The 16,166-nt window shown below is 45.3% G+C and overlaps 4 protein-coding genes and 1 long non-coding RNA gene across 5 annotated transcripts; 3 read left to right on the forward strand and 2 right to left on the reverse strand.

The window, feature by feature from the left end:
* Positions 1-409: 409 nt before the first annotated feature.
* Positions 410-1,034, forward strand: LOC108148806. Its single transcript, XR_001774579.2, has 2 exons — positions 410-807; positions 874-1,034. It is a non-coding gene; the product is annotated as an uncharacterized LOC108148806 (long non-coding RNA).
* Positions 959-7,491, reverse strand: LOC108148805 (ubiquitin carboxyl-terminal hydrolase 1). Its single transcript, XM_017276034.2, has 5 exons — positions 7,100-7,491; positions 5,760-6,329; positions 4,327-5,347; positions 3,617-4,262; positions 959-3,557 (listed from the first exon to the last, which is right to left on the reverse strand). Exons 2-5 carry the CDS (start codon positions 6,316-6,318, stop codon positions 2,451-2,453), a joined length of 3,333 nt encoding a protein of 1,110 aa, XP_017131523.1. The 5' UTR covers positions 6,319-6,329; positions 7,100-7,491; the 3' UTR covers positions 959-2,450.
* Positions 7,492-9,065: 1,574 nt separating this feature from the next.
* Positions 9,066-11,119, forward strand: LOC108148745. Its single transcript, XM_017275940.2, has 2 exons — positions 9,066-9,755; positions 10,328-11,119. Exons 1-2 carry the CDS (start codon positions 9,301-9,303, stop codon positions 10,995-10,997), a joined length of 1,125 nt encoding a protein of 374 aa, XP_017131429.1. The 5' UTR covers positions 9,066-9,300; the 3' UTR covers positions 10,998-11,119.
* On the reverse strand, positions 10,984-13,943 carry LOC108148743 (bromodomain-containing protein 8). Its single transcript, XM_017275937.2, has one exon. It carries the CDS (start codon positions 13,878-13,880, stop codon positions 11,181-11,183), a length of 2,700 nt encoding a protein of 899 aa, XP_017131426.1. The 5' UTR covers positions 13,881-13,943; the 3' UTR covers positions 10,984-11,180.
* Positions 13,944-14,061: 118 nt separating this feature from the next.
* Positions 14,062-15,755, forward strand: LOC108148747 (CDGSH iron-sulfur domain-containing protein 2 homolog). Its single transcript, XM_017275941.2, has 3 exons — positions 14,062-14,238; positions 14,744-14,961; positions 15,460-15,755. Exons 1-3 carry the CDS (start codon positions 14,142-14,144, stop codon positions 15,538-15,540), a joined length of 396 nt encoding a protein of 131 aa, XP_017131430.1. The 5' UTR covers positions 14,062-14,141; the 3' UTR covers positions 15,541-15,755.
* The last annotated feature ends 411 nt before the right edge of the window (positions 15,756-16,166 follow it).

Below are 16,166 nucleotides of genomic sequence, written 5' to 3' on the forward strand. Positions count from 1 at the left end.
AAAGGTCGTTGAACTCAATGTATTAGATAATCGGAGATGGAATTAAAATTAATCTTTAAACTAAGATTTTAATGTAGCCAACTTTGTATTTAATTGAAATTATTAACATTGCGATTTAGAAAAATGAGTCTAGTTGATTATATATAATAATAATGGTTAATTATATTCGCGTAATTTTATGTACTTTTATAAAATCTTTTTCCTAAATTGTATGTGTGTTAATACTGTTAAGCAGAGAATAAAAATTACGCATACGCCAAGTAATCCCTATAATTAATTCAGAGAACTTGTGCTGTGCCGGTCTGTGATTCACTGTGAGCTAATCTATTTTTTTCTCTCTTCAAGCCACGCTCTCAGAAAATATTAATCTCGCATTGATCATCGAACTTTCAGCATTTGGACTTCGTCCTCCGTTGAGTCCAGACGTATTGTTTTCCTCTACTTAAAGAATTGTTTAAAAAAATAAATAAATTGTTAAAGGCCAGTCGGTGGCCTACAATGAGGTGGGCTTCCTGCTGGCCAAGAAGTACTTCATGGACAACGTCGACACTATCTACAAGTTGTGAGATTAGAAATGAGTGTTAAACTTTAATTTTCAGCTACTATGTCCCGACTTTTGCCGCCGCTCTACGAACAGGTCTCCAATCGCAGGTAATACAATGAGTTCAAGGACTTTGTTGCCAGTTCGCAGGAGTCACTGAAGAGAATGGATCAGGCTATCCAGCAGACTCTGGAGATAATGCTTACCAATGTGCAGTGGAAGGAGCGAAACTTTCATACATTCACAGGTGCCATCAAACCACTCCTGTAGTGTTTCTTATATTTTAGTTAGTATATAGAAAAGATTTGATAAATAATCATTATCTTATACAGCCATGTTCAAACCATTTCGTAGACGAACATACCCCAGCTATATGAGCCAGCCAGTTTAGATTAAGGTTAACAATATGAATATGTGTATGTTGTATATTTCGTATATTTAGATAAGCATGTTCTATAATGCTAATCAATAATAAACATAAATGTAATTGGAATCAAACGGTTCTCGCTTCGATAGAGCCGCTTCATAATCAAATTTATGTGTCGCATTGAACTGCTGCACAGCGGTTTTTATGTTTTTATGTTGCTCAGCGTTAATGTTATTTTTAATTGTTAAATGTAAACTTTACACATTACAATGTACACAAATCTTTGCTCTGTAAATGTTAATATCACTATAGCAGCGCTCTTGGAAAATAAATCGAAGAGAACTTAAGTAGAGTCACTAATGCATGGAGAAACTCAGGCTAATCCACTAAAAAATATTGCGTAAGTTGTGTGCTATTACAATTGTTACAGATATTTTAATTTTATTACAGATATTATTTATCAATATTACATTACGATCGTGTGTGTTTTTGTGAGTGAATGAAGTTATGTCGCAGCTTGTCATATGAAAACGTTTTTATAAACTATGCAATCAATTTCATAACAATTCTCAGTTGTTCGCTTGAAGTGTCTGTGTTGTCCGCCACTTTCGATTCAATCAATTACATTTCACTTTTGAGGTGTGTCATGAGTCTAACAACTATTCAACACTTCGTATATATTTGTGTGTTTGCGTGGGTATAGCTCATTGTTTGCAATAAACCATTCCAGTTACTATTTGTATATCGGATGTAATTTGCTGTAATTATTACAGATTTTCAACCGCTACTGCCGATGTAACTGGGATTGTATGTCCTATGAGAATATTTGTGATTATTCATTACTAATGATAATAATAATAACTTTTATTACAACACTCGTTTGCTCTGCCATGCACTCGACTATTTCGAATCAAAGATTTGTTAATTTTATTGCTTTCGCTTTTAAATTTATGTACGAGTATATCGAAAAACGTTATGCGGGATAGATGTCAGTTACATTCAATGGAGCAAACAATCTCAACGTTTTAAATTCGTGTTTTCAATGTGACGCTTCCGGTAAGTTTATTTGATAACGATAAGGATACAATTATTGAATGCCAAAATCAAATGCATCGATTAAACAGACTGTACTGATTGCTACTAATTAAAACAAACAAAAAGTATATGATCTTCGAATATGGGAAAAAAGGAGCCAAAGGGAGTTGGCCCTTATTTAATAACGACAAGAATGCAATAATTAAATGCCAATATCATTTACATCGATCAAAAAACAGTCTGTTGAACAGTGAGCCCAATCGATGCATTGATCTTGGCATTCAATTGTTGCATTACTTTCGGTCTTAAATACACTTACGATTACATTGTTTAACAAACAGACTTCTTATTTTGCTTACTATTCTAGGCTAGAGACATCTCCAATCCGATCAGTCCGATCAGCCGATAAAAGGCGAGGGAAGTGACGATTGACAGACAAGAGTACCTCTCCGTCAACCAATTTCACTTGCCTCGTTTGCCACTGGATCTCTGCGACTTGGTACAACCTCAAATCTTGTGCGAACTGCTGGCCACGTTGTCATTCGACCAGGAGCTCTGTGCCGACGACGGTGGCGGGGGGGTTGAGGATGTTCCCGGCTTCGGCGGCGTGGCCTTCTGCGGCTGCAGATCGAAGCGTGCGTAGAAGAGCAAGTAGGGTGTTATTGTTATCTTCCGAGTGGGGGACAGCAGCTCCTCGAACTCCCGCTGGGTCATGGCCTTGATCTTGTCGTCGTCGCACATGTACCAAATGGGATCTGTGCCGCCGTGCGCGTAGTTTGCTCTGACGCCACCGCGTCCCGTGCTCCCGTAACCCGTGGGATAGGAGGTGCTGCCCGATCCGCCAAAGCTGAGATTGCTGTTGCTGCCGTTTTGCAGCGACTCCTCGCTGAAATCACTGCAACTGGCCGAGTTGCTGCTGCTGGTCGTCTGCTGGCCACAGCAGAGCCTCATGGCACAGCAGTTCACCCCCTGACAGGTGGTGTTCATGCTCAGCTTTCCGATCCCGTTGGTGATGTTCTTGCTGCTGGTCCCATTCACCTGCTTAACATTCTTGCTCATATCCCCGCTGCTGGAGGCCTTGCTGCGTCCGAACTTCATCTTCTTCATCAAAATGTTTCCCGACGAAGCCAACGCCGAGGCGGCCGCAATGACCGGAGTGCTGGCCACGGAGCTGCTTCCGTTGTTTGGAGCTGCATTCTCATTGGAGGCCACCGCCTGCGAAGCCATCGTTTGCGAGTTGGTCATCGTGTTTCTCCTGTCCTTCGGACAATTCACATAGTCACTGGCCAGATCCAAGAAGCACGTGTAGGCGATGTAGTGGCCCACCGTCAGGGTGGCTCCCACATGGGTGATCACGCTGTACAGCTTGTAGACGTGCAGTTTGTTGCCCTCGCTCAGCTCACAGCAGGTGGCGCAGAAGCAGGGCAGGGTGAAGGTGGTGGGCACGTACGTACTCACCTTCTCCATGCCGCCCGAAAAGCGATTCAGCTGGATGACCAGCAGCCGGGGCAGCACCTCGTACGAGATGGATCGAATGGCCTCGGTGTAGCCGGTGCACTGGTTGCAGCTGTACTTGTTCTCGCCGCGAAAATACTCCTTGGTGATGCACGAGTTCTGAAATTCCCACATTAATTAGATAAATCGCTTCATTCTCTATTCGTGAGCCAACTCACCTGTATGTAGGTGCTGGGTTTATCCTGCAGATCGGCATTGTCGTAGCCTGAGATCGGCACCGGCACAGAAATGTCGAGCATGCCCTGCTTTTGCCGCGTGATCGTCTCGCAGCTAAGACACTTGGTGGTCAGCACCACAATGCCCTCGAAGTCGGAGCTGAAGAAGTTCAGGTTCAGCTCACGTATCCGCTCCTCCAGTCGCATCTTGTCCTTCAGCATGGTGGCGGAGTTCATCTCGTCGTCGCTGGAGTACTTTGTGGCCTGCGGCGCCGGTAAAGTTGGCAATGCAACGCTCGTGGGTATAATACCACTTCCGCTTACGCTGGTGCTACCACTGCCACTGGCGCCGCTGAGATCAACTGTGTTCAGGTAGAACAGACTGTTGGCGGTGGCATGGGCCGTGCCCGGTCCGGATATCCCGCCCGCCGTGGGACTATTGTCCTTCAGGGGCGACTGAACGCGCGTCGACTTGGATGACTTGACCTCGTCTTTTCTTTTTGATTTGCGAGAGAAGAACGACGTTTTGGTCGTGGTTATTTGACTAGATGCCAGCGATCCATTGCCAGAGCTCAGGTTTTGTGACGCAGCGGAATCGGTTCGATCCTGGGCCTCTCCGGTGTCGACATCGTCTGGATTGGCTATGTAGCTGTAGAGATCGAGAAAAATGGTTAATTTATTTCACAAAACAGAACTCTAATTGAGACACTCACCCATTTGCAATGACTTCGGGACACTCGCCGATGGCCTTGATCAGCGACTGGTTCGTTTCGCGGATGCAGTTTAGCACGCACATGAGGAACTCGTGTGCGTCTTGCTGTTGGTTTCCCTCAAAGGTGGCATTCACGTCCTGGATGGCGTGCAGCAGCGTGTCCGCATGGTAGGGCTCCGTAGAGTCGGCCATCTCGTTGCCGTGCAGGTTGTTATACAGCTCGTGGAGTTTCTCCGTCACCGACTGATGCGTCGTCTTGCCGGAAGTGCTGCCACTGCCACTTCCGCTACTGACTCCGCCGTTCAAGCCACTGTATTGATCCGCACTCGTGGCCAGATCCTTGCTGCTCCAGCTGCGCGCATGCTCCAACTGGGCGGCGCTCACATTTCGACCCAACGATGCCGACCTAGCCGTCTGCTGACGCACAATGGTCTGCTGCACCACATTCAAGTCTTGGATCAAATGGTGCAGGCTGTGCAGAAAGTGCGGAGCAAAACGTAGGGTGTATACCACGGAGTTCAGATAGCAGCTGTTCCCAATGTTGCAGAGTGTGCCCATCGAAGGGGTCTGATTAAGGGCCGCCGCGCTGCCGTTTATGCCCGCTCCCGATCCCGTCGCATTGCTGCCTCCGTTGGGCCCATAGTACTGGTGGCTCTGCAGGTCCTGGGACTCGATCTCGTTGGTTGCGGAACCGGAGCCCGATCGCCCACCATTTCCTCCGTATCCATTCGCTACGCGACGCTCATCGGTGGTCGTCTGGAATCGGCGATCGTACAGCGACATCGTGTTGGCTCTTTTGCGGCTGACCCGCGATTCTGCTGCTCCCGACTTTCCAACGGCGTTGAGTTCCGCCTGCGCTGCCGCAATTGCGGCCGCCGTTTCCGGTGATTGGATCTCGATCTCTCTCAGGAGCTTGTTGCCGCGCGTCCGTTTGGGTCCTCCGGCGACGCGTCGCTTCCTGCCAGTGGGCTTTGTCTCCAGTACCTCCTCAATACGGTTCCAAAACTCCGCCTTAAATTGGTCTGCAAGAAAGAATGTTTTTTGTTAGCAAGGCTCACCAATATGTTTAATTTTAAGCACCTGAGAATCGTTAAGTGTATAAAGTATAATTACACATTTTACAAAATTTAACAAAGTTATTTTAGTTGTACATTTTGTATGTTATTTAAAAAAGAAAAAATTGTTATCAAACTAAATTCCAAGAAAAAGACTGGAATTGAAAATCGTGGCGTACATAAAACAGATTAGTTTAATCAGTTTTCTGATAATCAAAAGAGTTATCTGTGCAAACGTAACCACAGCGGTGTTATATAATTTAATTGCCTCACTAATCACAATACTTGTACTTGTAATAGTTAACATGTGCTGATCGCTAGCATGGTCAAAGTGGAACTTGACTGGCGATTCTCAGCTGGTCCTAGAATCTATTCCTACCTAGTGGTATATATTCAGTGGACTCTGTGGGTGTGGGCGAAGGCGCCGGTGCTGGAGCTGGAGCAGGTGCTGGAGCGACTTCCGGTTGCTTCAGGCCAACAACTTCGACGGGGTCCTTGGTCGTGGATTCTCGACGAGAACGTAGACTGGAGCAGCGCGTGGAGTCGGCGACATAAACGCGACGCTGTCGCTTCTTAACTGGCGAACTCTTTGGCGTCTCCTCAATTAGATTAGGCTGGCTGGTAGGCACCTGATTGAAAACTATCAGTGGGTGGAGGTGATCCTCCTGCTGTTGATTTGGCTGATCCTGTTGCTGAGTTGCAGCCGGATCCTGCTGATGCCGCACCTCCTGCTGGCGATTTAGTTGCTCTTTATTTTCCTGCTGCTGAGTTGGAAGCCTCAGCTCCTGGTTTGGCTGATTCTGTAGGAATTGGCTGTTCTTGCTGGGTGAAGAATCCTGCAGATCTTGCCGGTTATCCTCGCCGTTGCTGGTGACGTTTTGAATTGGTGGAAGACTGGCTGGTTCCTCTTTGCGCTCATTTACGTCATATTCGTGCATCTTTCATTATCCTACAAAGGAAAAATATGCCAATAACATTAGACATGTTGGTAGAGAGATACTATATGGAGGTGTTGAAACAATCGAGGTGAGCAGTCATAGGCAACTGGCCACAATCAGAACAGGTTCCCGGCGATAAGGGGCCCGCAATTGATAGGAATCAATTACTAATCTACCCATGTGGGAGCCCAAGTAGTGATTCATAGCCAGGTAAATACCGAAGTTCAAGGGGGATATCAGTAGTATCAGTAGTATCTGTGCCATCTTCTCCAGCTAATAACTTTCAAAGCTTGCCCCCAAAAAGCTTTTCAATTCAGCCTCGGTCAGCTGTTTTCTCTGATTTTTTCGATACGTGGGGAGCACCTTTCGCCCGATCACATGCGGTGTCATCCAATCAACCAAATTCCTATTTATAATGTCATAATCCCACGCTCGTTGCTGCAGCCAATCAAAAACCAATTGAATTGATATAGACATGAACCCGTGAACTTGGTCATAATTATGTAAAAACGCAAAGGGGGTGGTGGATGGTGGATGGTGGGCGGTGGGTAGCCCAAATGCAAAGTAAACTATATTATTATTGATTTTGTTGCTGCTCGGATGAAGGTCATTGGGAATTACGGATGACAGATTTTAAAAATCGGTGACCCCGAAAGTCGCACTAGGTAAACACAGTTATAAATGTGTCGAAAATTTATGCACGGCCGTGGGTTAAAGTCGGTTAATTAGTTTGCTGATTTCTAGGGTCGGGACCCCCAGATAAAAAAAAAAAAACACTCACATATCGGGGGAGCAACATTTGTAGGCAATGCTGCGCTTTACAATGCTGCCACGGATCGGGGGAAAAGTTATAGAACGCCGCTTGAGCCGCCGATCAAATGCAAAAAATTGTAAAGAAATTTTGTTTGCAACGTAAGACACGCACACGCATACGCACGCACAACCGCACACACACACACAAACGCTACTCGCTGGCAGCACTTTTCACTTTTTTCCACGCACAGCTTCCCGGTTTTCAGCCATTTATCGGTTTTTATCTTTTGGCCAGTATTTTAGGCCAATTTGTGCCTTCTCCTTGTCCAATTAGTCCTAATTTTAGGTGGTTTTTTTCATTTAACAAGTCGAGTGAAATTATATTGGAGCGGACGACTAGGGATGCAAGAGAAATAATCGATGGCGGTCGTGCCAGTGATGGTTCCGCTATCGATAGTTGCCAACGAGCACCAATCGAATAAGGTCGACGAATTAAATCGAGTACATTTTTAAATACATTTTTGCCAAATATAACAGTCCAAACAAAGGCTTTAATTTTGATTAGCTAGTAAAACGTGTCAATTTGTGTTTCCAGAGCATCAAAAATATAAACACAAATGGGATTTTGTAGAATTTGTTGGCATAACTCTTAATAAAATAAATGTAATTCAGAAAGAGGCATTTTAAATTTTATTTTTACAAGCTTTTTTGGTAAATTTTGTTAGGGACAAAAATTTAAATTTAAAAAATAATCCCCTTGTTTGGTATAATTCTTATTTTTATATTTTACTTATTTATATCTTCCTAAATAAAACATAAAAAAAATTTCGAGACTTGACAAGACCTACTTTACCTATTTGTAGGAATGCAAAATAATAATATAAGTTCAAAACCTGAAAAACATATATTAAATAATTATAATAATACAGTACCGTAAAGTCTGTTAACGTAAATAAGGGCATAGAGGGCGTGGCTCCACATTGAACATATGCAAATGTATAATTTAAATATTATGCACTTCTTCCGAGAGCAGAAAAGTGATAATTAGTAGTGCCCACTCATAAATATGATTGAGCAACTGCGTGGGCCTGCGATTAGAGTGCCTAAATTCACCCACAATGGCAGCATTAATTAAACGCTAAATGTGCTCCAAGTGCTTACAACTGCAATTGACTTGTTTGCTTTGGCTTTTCCTTTCGCGGGCACTGAGCCCCACTGAACCACTGAGCCACTGGACCACCAAACACCACCCAGTGGGGCCAACGTAACAAGAAGGCGGTTACGGCCACTATAAATTACCCATGTGGATGTGCAATTATTAGTCGGCAGTGGTTTAGTTGGCTTAGTTACTTCGCATGACCATATAATCTCCATGCACACGAGTGGATATATTTTATCTACATTGTCGGTTTTGTTTTGCACACACAATTTTGCAGGTGGGAAAGCAGTCAAGTCACACAGACGCAGTCTTAATTGTTACAATTAAAGCTCTCTAAAAGTTGACCATGAACTGCTTACGACTGCAACGGATTCGACGGCTTCTGGAGCTCGACCTTCGCCTTAACTCTCGGTCTACAAAATGGGTAAATGACCACGCTTCAAGTGGCTTCGAATTTGTGCCACCGTTTGACCACCCACCAGCCCCGTACCACCTTAAATGATTAATTTTTGGGAATAGGCCACTCAAAGAAAATGCTACCTACATTTTTCAACAAATATTGTGAAAATTGTAAAATCAACTCTAACATTAAATCTCTTCAAAAATAACAATAAACCTTAGAGCAATTTTTTGGGTGTCAAAATTTCCTATAAAGTTTTTTTTTTTAAAAGCTATTTTGCTAGCTAGAATTCTAAACTAAATTAGAATTTGAAATAATTGCTAACATATTTGCAATATAATTGTTCTTTGTGTATTTGCACCAAATCTGCCAAAATTGTCTTGCCTGGTCATTGTTATTGTTGCTGTTTTCGCTGCTCTTACTGTTCGTTTTGAGCGGCTATTTTGCTATTAACACGCTTTTGAGCCATTTGTACCGGTGTACTTGGCGCTGTCGGCCGGCCAGGCCAATTCCAACTACCGCATTTCCCCAAGCAGAGTCGAGTCGAGCCAAGCCAAGCCAAGCCAGCTTCAATTTTCGATAGCCACTCGAGGCGAGCGGTTGGGATCGGTGGTGTGAGCGGAGTGGTGACCAAGTAACGCAACATCAGTTCCTGGATTCAAACCCAAACATGTTGTGGATAATGGGGCTAGTGGTGGCCGCCATGCGGCTCGATGCCCAGGCCAATGCTGTGGCAAATGTCACGGTGATTGAAGACATTAGGAGCGCCTTCAGAGGCGTCACCAACGACACGGAGCTAGTGAATCACATAATACCGGAAATGTACGGGGCGAGCATGCGCAGTGCGAATCCCTCGTTTGTCTTCAAAATGCCCATACAATCGATCGTCGGTGGGGCTGCTAAATTCGAGCTGCTAACAATGCAGCGATCCGATTTCGTGGAACCAATCTTTCCCAATATCAGTCAGCTGGCCACGGCCAACGATTCACCCACGACAATTCCTCCGGAAACGAGCGTGAAGACCAGTCTGGCTATCTCACCGCAACTCGACTGGCAGCAGATGGGCCTGGAGGGTTGGACGGGGGAGCTGAAGCCTCCAGTTCCCTGGCTGGAGCAGAGCCACAAGTGCGTAAGACATCCATGGTGTTTGGTACAAAATTAGGTCAATATCTAACCCATATATTTTCAAATCTGCAAATAAAAATCATCAATTACCCATATACATATCAACTTAATTAATTAAGGAAATATCGCTTCTAATTCATGTCTTAATCAATTATTTTTACTTGTGTTCATTAAAAAAGTCACGTAAGACTTTCTGCATCATCTGCATTAACTCCAAACTACAGATTTTTTACTGCTTCGCTATATTAAAAAAAAACAGCTGCAGATAATATAATAATATGTCAGCTTCTGTCAGAAATAAGAACACATGTTTGTAAATATTTTATGGTCAATTTTTGAATAAGTCTTAGGTAAAATATTATAAATTCAAAAGCAGCACTTTAGCAAAATACATATTTAAAAATTTTCAAAATTAGGTTTTTGATTATAGTTTTTTATTTTAAATTATTTTTTTTACTGTAAAGAGCGCTTGTTTACCTGAATATTAATGTTAATACGAATTTGTTACCCAAGTTTAACAACTCATCCATGAAGAAAACAACTTAGTGCTTACGCTTCAAGTTAATTTGCAGGGACACTCCGCCGCCGATCAGTTGGCAGAACTCGTATCCACACGATGCGATTAATTTGGACTTTAAGAAGCACCATTTCGATGGCCGGGTGACGGACATTCGCGTGATAACATCCACAACTGGTAGACCGGCGGAAGTGGAGGACCTGATGAATGGACAAAATGTGTACATAGCAAGGGTAAACGATCCGTTCGGCTATTCCATGAAGTGGAGCTTCAACAACGACAGCAGTCGGGAGCAGGAACTGCAGCCGGAGGGCGATCGCGGGAAGAGGGATGTCACTCGGCTTTACTCCATGATCAAGTGCTCCACGGGCTGCGATCCGTTGATCTACAAGGGCTACGGCTGTTATTGTGGATTCGGTGGCCACGGAGTTCCCGCCGATGGCATCGATCGCTGTTGTCGTGTCCACGACAAGTGTTACGGCCAGAGCAACTGCATCTCCTATCTGGAATACTTTGTGCCTTACATCTGGAAATGCTACCGGGGTAAGCCGCTGTGTGCCGTGGACCATGGTGAGTTCGGTGGCCCCGATTCGTGTGCCGCCCGCCTCTGCCAATGCGACCTGCGACTGTCCAGGTGCCTGAAGAAGTTTTACTGCCCCCAGCGGCGCTCCATCTGCCACTCGTCCAGATCTCGACGCTTACAGAACCTCATATTCTTCGATTGATGTTTATTGTTGATGATAGTTTGTGAGTTAGTTACAGTTAGTTAGTTAAAGTACCTAAATGAAATGTTTTCGCTAGTAGAAAAACCTCGAATAAGTCGATTAAATATACAAATACTTATAAATTGTGCTGCGGTTAGAGGAGTCTTGTAACCTTAAAGATTATCAAGTTACTTGAACCTAAGTCTAGTGATGCCTCTGGCTCTTTCGCGAACCACTTCTAGCCTTGCTTCCGCTTGATTTCTCCGCTCGGGAGCTTCCGGCATTGCTCGTCGGCGTGGCTGTGATTCCTACAACCTGCGTGTCTGGGATTTGTGAGAACTCCTTGATAGCCTGACAGTCCTGCACGAATAAACGCGCCGTCTTGTGCTGATTTGTGTGGGGTTTGTAGGCCACCAGAACATTGTGCGCCATTAGCAGGACATCCCTGTGCAGCTCGCTTAAGCTGCGAATAAATCCGGAGTCGATGTTTCGCTTGATGGTGGGGAAATCCATGGGACGCAGGCAAAGATCCGCGTGCCGCTGGGCGTGCTCGTCGTGAAAGGGACGCTTAAAGGGTGCTGCATGCTTGCTATCCTGCAACATGGCATAAATGGACAGAAAGAGCTTCTTGGAGGCGGCTCGCGTTTCTCGCCGATCATCCGTGTGTTCGCTGGAGGCGGGTGAGTTGGGTATGCTGTCGATTACGGGCGTGGAGGAGCATCGGCGACGAGTGGATCTAGCTGTGGAATGATCGCTGGCCGTAGTGGCATCGTCATCCACCATTGGACTTTCCGACCGATCTCGATGTGGAAGCTTGCGTAGCAGTGGAGTGCGAGCTGGCGCTGTTGGAGGTTGAGGTGTTCCACTCAACTCCAGCTCCGACTTGGAGTCATCTGGAGCCGACTTCGCTGTTGTCTGCTTAGCTTTTGCACTCCTCGATTGTTCCTCCTGCCTGCCGCTGTCTGTTAACGAAGAAGACTCCTCATCCGTATCGTGTAGGGATCCGGGCACAGGAGCGGATACAGGTGTTGAGGGAGTGGCAACCTTCTCCTCGCTGGTGAAAGGTTTCTCAGCATTCTCCTTGTTGGCTTTGCTTTGTGCTTCTGCTGTGGCTTGCTGGTCCATAGCTTTCGGTTCTAGTGCTCCATCTCCAGCCTTTTCCTTGCTTTCCGCGTTTATGTCTTGTTCGGATTGCTCCTCCTTGGCTTCCTCCTTCTTTGCAAGAGAATCTATGGCCAATTCCTCATCAACTTTGGTAGGTGGCGATCCAGCAGTGTCTTCACTGGAAGTGCTTATGATGGTTATGGTCTCACCAATCTCTTCGACGGCCACCTCGCTGGCCAAAGGTTCCGACTCGACATCATCTGTGCCCCGAGTAGATTCACCTCCCGATTGGCCGCGATCTTTGCTCTCCTGTGAGGCCACAGCAGCCAGCGGAATGTTGTCATTTGAGTCGTCACTGGAACCAATCACCAATTCCACAGACTTCGGTTTATCGCTGGCCGGCGAACTCTTACTCTGCTCCCGCTTCAGTGCATCCAACTTGTCCTCGAAGTCAATGACTTCGGCTTTGTCGTTCGAAGGCGAGGCCACCACATCGTCCACATCTTTCAGGATCTCATCATCGATGACACTGGCCATATCTATGTCGATGTCATCGATTATTTCGTCAATGTTTGGGAATACCTCCAGCAACTGATCGTCGTTGGCATCCGCCTCATCGGAATCCGCTGTTCCAGTGGCCGCCGAAGTGGTGTCATTTACAACTGTCTGCTCCTGGCCTTCCGCACCCTCGGTTTTTATTAAGCTTCCACCTTCGTTGGCCCTGGCAGCTGCCTTGTTCTTCTCCAGCAGCATGGAGAGCGTAGGTGCCGCCTGCGACGGACGTTCCAGCGCGGGCGTATTCGGCGCAAGTGCCTCACTGGCTGGAGGGCCACTAATGGGTCGCGACATGAAGGCAGCGTCCGTGGGACTCTTCATGGTGATGACTGGCTGATTTGAAACGGTCGAACTGGGGCCGCTGGTCAGCAACGATGTAATGGTGGGTGCCGTGGCCCTGGCCACGCTGCCAGTTGCTGATGCAGCTGCTCCTCCGCCGCCACTAATTGGTGTGACAGGAGCATTGCCTGTGGGGGATTTCAGCAGGGATGTGAGAAGAGGCGAAGGAGCGGCAGCCTGCTGCTTGTTGCCATTGCCATTGCCACTGCCACTGCCACTGCCACTGATATCCTCCACGTCCATGTCCACGGATGTGGTGTCTGTGGCTTGGTTGGATCGCCTTGCAGCGGGACTGCTGTTCCGCCAGTTGCCCGCCAGGTCCTTCTTGCGCTGCTCCCGCTCTCGCATGCGGTTCTCCATCTTCATCTCCTCGATGCGCCGCGTCTCCTGCTCCTTCTCGATCTCCAGCCACATGTCCTTCAGCTCCTGCTCTGTGACTGCATCCGATTGCAGGGAATCGATCTCGCGCTGGATGCGTCGGTAGGTCTCCTGATCGTGGCGCATCTGCGCCTTGATCTCCGCCTGACGCTCCTCCGTCAGCCGGCGGAGCAGCAATTCTGTGGGGGTTTCCACGGTGGCCGGCGAGGACACTCCGGCGCTGCTCTCACTGCTGCGTTTCTTGCGCTTGGTGGCCTCCACGCTCTCCAGGAGATGGCCGTACTGGACGGCACAGTTCTTCTGGGAAAACCAATCCGCCGGTCGATTGCTGCTGCTGTTGTTGTTGCTGCTGGGACCGCCGCCGCCGTTTCCATTGCCGCAAATTGCCCTCAGCGTGCGACTCACCGAGATCCAGTTCTGGTCGCCGCTGCAGGACACCGCCGACGCCAGGATGAGCTGCTCGCGCTTCGACCAGGTGTCCAGCGGAGTCCGGCTCAGTTGCAGGCGCTCTTGAACTCCTGCAGACATTATAAAATGCAATTGATATTGCAAACAAATCGCAAGAATGCTGAAATAGGCTAGAGATGGCACTGCCCGCTAGAGATGACACGAGATTGCAGTATTTAGTATTTTTATAACATTGGTGTGGCCGCACTCGATAGAAATGTAAAACCGGCAATATCGATACAAGCCAGTCATCGATGTATTGCCATCTCCAACCGATAGCAACAACAAAAACAGGTTTTTCAGACTCGCTTTTGAACCCAGTAAAATACAAAAAGTTTTGAAATGGAGGGTATATCACAATTAGTAAAATCAACTTTACCCAATTATCTGTCAAATCTACCGATTCCGGACAGCATCGGCGGTTGGTTTAAGCTTTCCTGTAAGTTGATATCAATAGACATAAAAGTGGTCATGGTTGGAATTTGATTTTGCCTACGAAAGGGCGACCCACAAACGTAAACCTAAAAACCCACGATAATGACACAGCAGCATCTAGTGCCATAACTATAGGGAACTGTTTAGACGAAAGTATGGCGTGATCTAGTTTAAATACAAATATGTTTAATGTAAGTGCAGTGCCTGCACTTCCAGGCACACAAGTAAAAGTGAAATTGCAGCGATTATGCAACATTTGTTGAGCTCGCCTAGAAATTTATAAATTGGAGCCAGTTTATCTTGCAAAGTGATAGGGAACTAGATAAACCTATATTGCGTAGATGCTTCATTGGCCACATACATACACTTACACACAGATCCCTTAGTGCGTTTATAACCTAATCTGAATATAGAAAACGACCTTGTGCCGGTTACGGCCGATATTGCTAAAAGATCCAGGTTTGTGCCTTAAAATACAACTTATCAGTAACTCGCATCTGAATTTTCAGTCAAGGACTGGCTGGCCTTGATCCCACCCACCGTTGTGGTGGCCGGACTGGGTTACACCGGATATCTGGCCTTCTGCCCGGCGGCCAAGTGCCAGGCCAAAAGCAGCGGACGCTGCAACAACCAAATCCGGAAACATGAGCCCAAGGTGGTGGACATGATCGATGTGGAGGACATTGCGGAGAAGGCGGCCTTCTGCCGCTGCTGGAAGACCAAGAACGTGAGTGGACATCAATTCAATTTGATTTCCTTGTTAACTCCTTATAGTTGGAAATAATTTCGTTTACAGAACTGAACAAGCAATAGTTTAAGCTCTATTATCCCACTTCTTTATATCCCTTTTATTGAATATGGATCACAATTTCAAGAGCATATATCATTAAGTTCTGCAAACTATATCGGTGTATAGACCGTAACTGAAGAACAATCGTAATATATTACAAGAACATGAAACGACAAATAAATTAACTTGACATATTTTTGAATTCCTTGTATTAAAAGCTTCTTCAATTTGAAATTGAGTATGGATCAAAATTCGAATTTGAGATGATGATCAGCTTACAATTTCTGAAAGGGTAATGCTTATAAACATAAATTTAATAAGTAACAAATTAGGTTTTCTTAGGATTTATAGTAACTATATTTTTATTAATGCTTTAACAATGGTAATGAGTAAACTAATCAGCCAATGTTAACCCAATATAATCCTCTTTTTCAGTGGCCCTATTGCGATGGCAGCCATGGCGAGCACAACAAGCTGACTGGCGACAACGTTGGACCAGTTGTGGTGAAGAAGTAAATTCCAGCCGTGCATCGATATTGAAACACCTCTAGCATTTCCTTGTTCAAATTCTCTCTTGGAACTTTCTGTTTGCCTTTAGAACCAAGTTTAATGGTTGAACTACTTCGAAATAATTCTACGCTGTCAGAACCCCTTGTAAACATAAGCAATAATTGATGATATTGATGGATTAAGTTAAAGAAGCCAATAAAATTGCCCAAAAAACATCGAAATCACTTTGCTTGGTTTAGTTATCACATATGCATATGCATGTGCGCATCAGTTGGTTGTTAATATTAATTAAATAAACTTAAATACGTAGTTAAATTCACCGAATTAGTTTAAACAGCCTTATAAATTTCATTATCGAAATCTATTGAAATTGTTATTTAATCATAGTTAATAATAGTAATCAATTAAGATTACGTTTATTATTTATTTGGTATTTGAGTTGAAATTAAGTCCGATTATAAAAATGGCTGGACTTATTTTTAGAATTATCATACTCTTTCTTGAAAAGCTATGAAAAATGTTAAAGGAGACCCTTTAACGTTAGCAAAGCTCACAAACTAAAAGTTTATAAATCGAACCCGCTCTCTAACCTTCAAAAGCATTCAATTAAACCCAACAAATTGTGTAACATG

This window comes from Drosophila elegans, unplaced genomic scaffold (assembly GCF_018152505.1).
Source record: "Drosophila elegans isolate 14027-0461.03 unplaced genomic scaffold, ASM1815250v1 contig_476, whole genome shotgun sequence".
Classification (NCBI taxonomy): Eukaryota; Metazoa; Arthropoda; class Insecta; order Diptera; family Drosophilidae; genus Drosophila; species Drosophila elegans.

Bases quoted from the DNA above. Each gene is read 5' to 3' on its own strand.
- LOC108148745 (XM_017275940.2), top strand. From the start codon at position 9,301: ATGTTGTGGATAATGGGGCTAGTGGTGGCCGCCATGCGGCTCGATGCC. The intron at 9,756-10,327 runs GTGCGTAAGACA...GTTAATTTGCAG, and splicing joins TGGCTGGAGCAGAGCCACAA to GGACACTCCGCCGCCGATCA.
- LOC108148805 (XM_017276034.2), bottom strand. From the start codon at position 6,318: ATGCACGAATATGACGTAAATGAGCGCAAAGAGGAACCAGCCAGTCTT. The intron at 5,348-5,759 runs GTAGGAATAGAT...TCTTTCTTGCAG, and splicing joins CACTGAATATATACCACTAG to ACCAATTTAAGGCGGAGTTT. The intron at 3,558-3,616 runs GTGAGTTGGCTC...TGGGAATTTCAG, and splicing joins AACCCAGCACCTACATACAG to AACTCGTGCATCACCAAGGA.
- LOC108148747 (XM_017275941.2), top strand. From the start codon at position 14,142: ATGGAGGGTATATCACAATTAGTAAAATCAACTTTACCCAATTATCTG. The intron at 14,239-14,743 runs GTAAGTTGATAT...CTGAATTTTCAG, and splicing joins CGGTTGGTTTAAGCTTTCCT to TCAAGGACTGGCTGGCCTTG. The intron at 14,962-15,459 runs GTGAGTGGACAT...CCTCTTTTTCAG, and splicing joins GCTGCTGGAAGACCAAGAAC to TGGCCCTATTGCGATGGCAG.
- LOC108148743 (XM_017275937.2), bottom strand. From the start codon at position 13,880: ATGTCTGCAGGAGTTCAAGAGCGCCTGCAACTGAGCCGGACTCCGCTG.